The sequence below is a fragment of the Aegilops tauschii genome, chromosome 2 (genome assembly GCF_002575655.3).
Source record: "Aegilops tauschii subsp. strangulata cultivar AL8/78 chromosome 2, Aet v6.0, whole genome shotgun sequence".
Taxonomy (NCBI): domain Eukaryota; kingdom Viridiplantae; phylum Streptophyta; class Magnoliopsida; order Poales; family Poaceae; genus Aegilops; species Aegilops tauschii.
Window position 1 is genome coordinate 422929816 of NC_053036.3, and position 5137 is coordinate 422934952.

A 5137-nucleotide genomic window follows, 5' to 3' on the forward strand; every position below is an offset into this window, starting at 1 on the left:
GTCATGTTAAATAATATAATAAAATGAATGCATGTATCGCTTCATGCAGGGTAATTCTTCTTTTTCAAAAAAAAATTACTCAAGAAAGTGTCCGTGGAAACCAGTAGTAGTAAAGATCAGCTGTACGCCTGTACCGAAAGGTGTAGTGCAAATGCATGGGGGTTGGATTGGATGGTCGTGTCCGTGGACGGACCGGACGAGCTGTTGGAAACACAGGACCAATTGTTCATTCACTCACATCGACCATTATTGTTGTGGATCGATTTCCTTGGATATAGGCACATTGATTGTTGCTCCGGCTCGATCCATCGGCCGAACCTCCTTCCTTCTTTATAAAAGCTTGCCAACTAATGACAGACAAGGGGTGCAATGCATGATCTGCTGCTGTGTGTCCAACTGCAACCATCTTGCTCTTCTTCCTTTTGTTTTTGTTCCATCATCGGAGAGTTATGCTCGGCAAGTACGCCTGCCTAAGTATACAGGCACGCACGCATTGACGCCTTCTTCATCATTCGCTGGGATTTGGGGGCAGCAGCTGCAGCCAGAATCTTGGCCGGGGACAGCCCGATGTGCCGCCAACACACGTCCACGTTCTCGTTGCTTTCACAGAAAACTCTTCTGTTTTCGGCGTGGAAAAGTCGTACCACGGCGTAACAAACTGACGTGACAGTTGACATACATTTACGGTGGCCAATCCGTGTTACTTTCATGGCAAATTAAGAACACTTTCTTTTTACCGTTCCCATGCAGGGGGAGTATAATAGTTGCACAAAAGCAGCTGTTTTCTTCGGGTAGATGATTGTTAATTAGGTGACCCGCGCACGATCGCAACAAAATCAACTCCATGATGATGATGTAATTACATACTCTGTCTGTCCGAACCAGTAGTGCCTCTCCTATCGCCAGCATCCCTCAGCACACGCAGCTAATCAAAGAATTCGTAACAAGGAAGAAGAATCAAGAAATTCATGAAACTTCAAAAAAGAAAGTAGAAAGCACACGGTGGTAAATAAGTAATGCCCTAAAGACACACGCAAGAAGACAAGATTCTCTTTTCTTCAGAATCTTCCGTAAATTACCGAACGGTCGCCATGCTGGCCGACACGATCGAGCCTCAGCTCTCTCGGATCGACCCGGCCGGCTTGAGCGGCCGATCGTCCGCCTCGTCGACCGAGATGCTCCGGCCAGGCCGTGGCATCGACGACGCCGACCCCGGGTCGGCGAGCTCCTGGATGCGGACGACGATCTCCGGCATCGCCGGCCGCTGGTCGGGGACCGGCACGGTGCAGTCCATGGCCAGCCGCAGCATCTCCACCATCTCCTCCTCCGCGCCCGGGTGCCTCAGCAGCTCCGTGTCGAACACCTCGGACGTCCACTCCTCGCGCACCACGGACCGCGCCCACCGCGGGAGGTCCACGCCCTCGTCGTGCAGCACGGCGTTCGTCGGCGCCTTCCCCGTCAGCATCTCCAGGAGCAGCACCCCGAAGCTGTACACGTCCGCCTTCTGCGACAGCCGCCGCGGGTCGGCGACCACCTCGGGGGCGCGGTACCCCGCCACGCGCATCGACGGCGCGCCGGCGGGGCCGACGAGGCTCGCCAGGCCGTGGTCGGCCACGCGCGCGTCCACCGACCGGCCGAGGAGTATGTTGGAGGACTTGATGTTGCCGTGCGCCACCTTGGAGCCCGTCGCGTGGATGTACTCCAGGCCGCGCGCCGAGGCCAGCGCGATCCGCCTCCTTGACTCCCAGCTCAGCGGCGATCGCCCGGCGCCACGGGTGCCTGAGAATCTCACCGGTTCAGAAATTTTGATCCAATTCGGAGCAGAGTTTGGAGCAAGAAAACAGAGAGAAATTTGATCCAGGAACACGCACCGTGAAGCATCGAGGAGAGGCTGCCCGTGGCGACGAACTCGTACACCATGAGCCGCTCGTCCTTGCTGAAGTAGTAGGCCTGCAGGGGCACCACGTTAGGATGGTCCAGCCCACCGATCGCCGCGATCTTGTCCCGGAACTCGCGCTCCGGCAGCGACGTCTCCTTGAGGCGCTTCACCGCCACCGCCGGCGCCGTCTCCAGCGCGGCCTTGTACGTGGTACCGTACGTGCCCTTGCCAAGCACCTCGGCGGACGCGCGGAGCAGGTCCTCTAGATCGTAAGGCCTCGGCACCCTCCCGAAGAAGAAAAGCTTCTTCCGCCCCACGGAGACAGGGGCGACCGGAGGCGGCATTGAAGCGGGCGGAGGCGGCCGCGCGTCGGAGACCCGTGGAGTGTAGCTATTCGGGCTCATTGCCTCCTTGCTGTGCAGGGCCAGCTCCGCCGCGACGGCGTCCTGGCTGCGGTAGGTTCTTCTTGGCTTGCGGCGGAGGGCGCCGCAGGCAAGGACCAGAACGGCGGCGATAAGCAGAAAGCCCAAAGCGCAGCCGATCACAATGCCCGCGATGGCACCGCCGGCGAGGTGTCGCCGGCCTCGCCCGCGGCTGTTTCCCGCGACCGCGGCTTCGGGGGCAACCGTGGGAGGCTGGGACGGTGGTTGGGTAGATGGTGTTCGACACGGCGGGAGGGGCTTGCCACACAGTGTCGTGCCGAGGAAAGACGTGGCGGGCATGCCGCCGAAGCCTTTAGGAACCTCGCCGGTGAGGTCGTTGAAGGAGACGTTAAAAGACAAGAGGGATGGTATGTCGACGTTCGGCAGCTCTTTGGTGAAGAGGTTGCCCTCCAAGAAGAGCAGCTGCAGCTTCCCGCTCTTGGCAATGGCGGGCGGTATTCTCCCGGAGAGCCGGTTTTCAGCGAGGTTTAGCTGCGTCAACGCCGGGAGGGAGAGAATCGCGTCCGGGAGCTCACCGGAGAAGTGGTTGGACTGCAGGTTGATGACCCGCAGCTTGACGCAGGAGGCCAGGTCGGCCGGCAGCGGGCCGGAGAGCGCGTTGAAGCGCAGGGACAGCACGGTGAGCCTGGTGAGGCCGCCGAGCGCGCCGACGGGGACGGAGCCGCGGAGGCCGTCGCCGGGCAGGTGGAGCCCCGTGACGCGGCCGCCGGAGCAGACGACGCCGGTCCAGGAGCACGTCTGCCGGGACGCGTTCCAGGACACGGACGCCGACCCGAAGGGCGCGATGAAGGCCTGCAGCGCCGCGGTGTCGGACGCCAGGTCGTCGGCGGCGCGCGCCGCGCCCAAGGCCACGGCGAGGAGCAACGCCAGCGCGGCGGCTACCGGCGGAGGCATGGCTGCGGTGGCCCCTTGGTCGATCACACCATGTGAGGGAGAGGAGAGGTGGGGAGGGACGAAACAAGAAAGCAGAATATCGGAAAGAAGCTTCACAAATGGCTCGTTTGGCGACAAGGGGAAGAAGACTTGAGGAGGGCGGGCGGACTCACTTCCACAAAACGATGTCGCAAATCCGCAACCACATTCTTGGTCCGACTGTTGTCGGCCGTTCGATAAAACGTTGGACGGCCGAGATCGCACGCCTGCCCGCGGTCGCCGATCCTACTCCTGGTCCAGTTGACGCTGACGGCACGAGAATAGTTCGATGATCTGGAGTACAACTCAACTCAACAGTGCGTGAAAAGGATCAGCGAAAATAGTTGCATGTTTGAATTTTGGGCAGTTGTTGCTAGCTGCTGCTCTTGAGATCCACTGCTTTGTAGGCCAATGTGATGAACTCGAATCCCTGGCCATTTTCCTGCTGACATATCCCCGGCGCAGTTCGCTTCGTGGACCGGTTCACTCGATGATGTGTGGAGCTGTGGACGTGGACGGCGTCGTGCAGCCGTGCGCGACGAAGTAAACCGGTCCCTGGAGGCCGGAGCCGTAACTGTCGAGAGCGTTGTGTGGTGGCCTGTAAATGTCATGATGGCGTCGGGTGTAGGAAAAATTGGAGCGAGTGTGTGATGATCGTCTGTCAGTTACCGTCCGTTGAACGAGTAACTTCTGAGCAATGCTGAATACATGGTTCTTCTTCTTCTTCTTCTTCAAAAGGAAAAAAAAAAGACTTCTGAGCAATGCTGAGCTAGGAACGTGCATTTCCTTCGTAAGTGCAGAATCGAATTGGCCAAACGGCCAAAAGAACTAGGAATAGCCGAGAGCCAATGGTGGTCAGAGTCAGTCACATCGCGTTCTTCGTTTGTCGACATATTTTGCAACCATGGGGTACATAATTTAAGAGCAAAGTATTTTCTCGATGGTGAATGCAAACTTAAAAAAGGGATTCTCTTTTAATTGGCAAAGTATTATGGGGGGAGTCAATTCTTTAAAGCATGGTTATATCTGGCGAGTGGGCAATGGATCAAATATTGATATTTAGGAAGATGAATGAATCCCAAATTGCCATAATAGGAACATTATTACTCCAAGGGGGGACACCTCTGTCAAGGTTCTCTGATCTTATTGATCGACCTGGTGAGACAAATGTTATGCTCAATTAATGCTCAGCGCGTCCTTGAGATTTCTCTTTCTTTGGATGATATGTCAGATTTTATATCGTTGAGCTACAAAAAAGAAGTTCATTGTTCAATCAGCTTATTTTCCGGAATGGGACTACCAACACGGGAGTAAACTTCGACATACTAATGGTACGAGACAAATTGATGTTAATCCTATTTGATCTAACATTGGAAATTATCTTGTTCGGCAAAAATTAAAATCTTTATTTGGCGCACGTCATATGGCACTCTCCCTTATCGTGTTACACTTGCCAATAGACATTTGAGAGTGTCGCCCCAATGCCCATCTTCTTCTCATAGGCCAGAAGGTACAAAGCACCTATTATTTCAGTGCCAGAAAGCTAAGGACATATGGAGTAGGCTCGAGATGGATGAAGTGATTAAAAGAGCCTGTGAAAGATTGTGCATGTGAGGCTGTCATTGAGTTCTTACTTCTGCTACCAGACCAAGATTTCTCCATTTCGGGTCTCCAGAATGCTCGTGAATTGATAGCCATTACAGCTTGGTTCTTGTGATAGGAAAGGTGTAAACCGGTTCATGAGGGAACAGCTTAAGATGCGTATCAAATTTCTATGGGGATTCATGCTCGAACAACAAATTACGTTATTGCCTTTTCCCCTAATGCTACAAGTAAAAGAGATGAATGGATTCGGCCTCCTAGGAAGTTTGCAAAACTTAATATTGATGAATCTTTTGATCAA

General features: G+C 54.9%; 1 protein-coding gene across 1 annotated transcript; it reads right to left on the reverse strand.

Annotated features, from left to right (window-relative positions):
* Window positions 1-827: 827 nt before the first annotated feature.
* Window positions 828-3423, reverse strand: LOC109770228 (probable inactive receptor kinase RLK902). Its single transcript, XM_020328939.4, has 2 exons — window positions 1872-3423; window positions 828-1779 (listed from the first exon to the last, which is right to left on the reverse strand). Exons 1-2 carry the CDS (start codon window positions 3214-3216, stop codon window positions 1115-1117), a joined length of 2010 nt encoding a protein of 669 aa, XP_020184528.1. The 5' UTR covers window positions 3217-3423; the 3' UTR covers window positions 828-1114.
* Between the last annotated feature and the right edge of the window lie 1714 nt (window positions 3424-5137).

Coding starts and splice junctions, on each gene's coding strand:
- LOC109770228 (XM_020328939.4), bottom strand. CDS start 3,216: ATGCCTCCGCCGGTAGCCGCCGCGCTGGCGTTGCTCCTCGCCGTGGCC. Junction 1,780..1,871: donor CCTCTCCTCGATGCTTCACG/GTGCGTGTTCCT, acceptor TGAGATTCTCAG/GCACCCGTGGCGCCGGGCGA.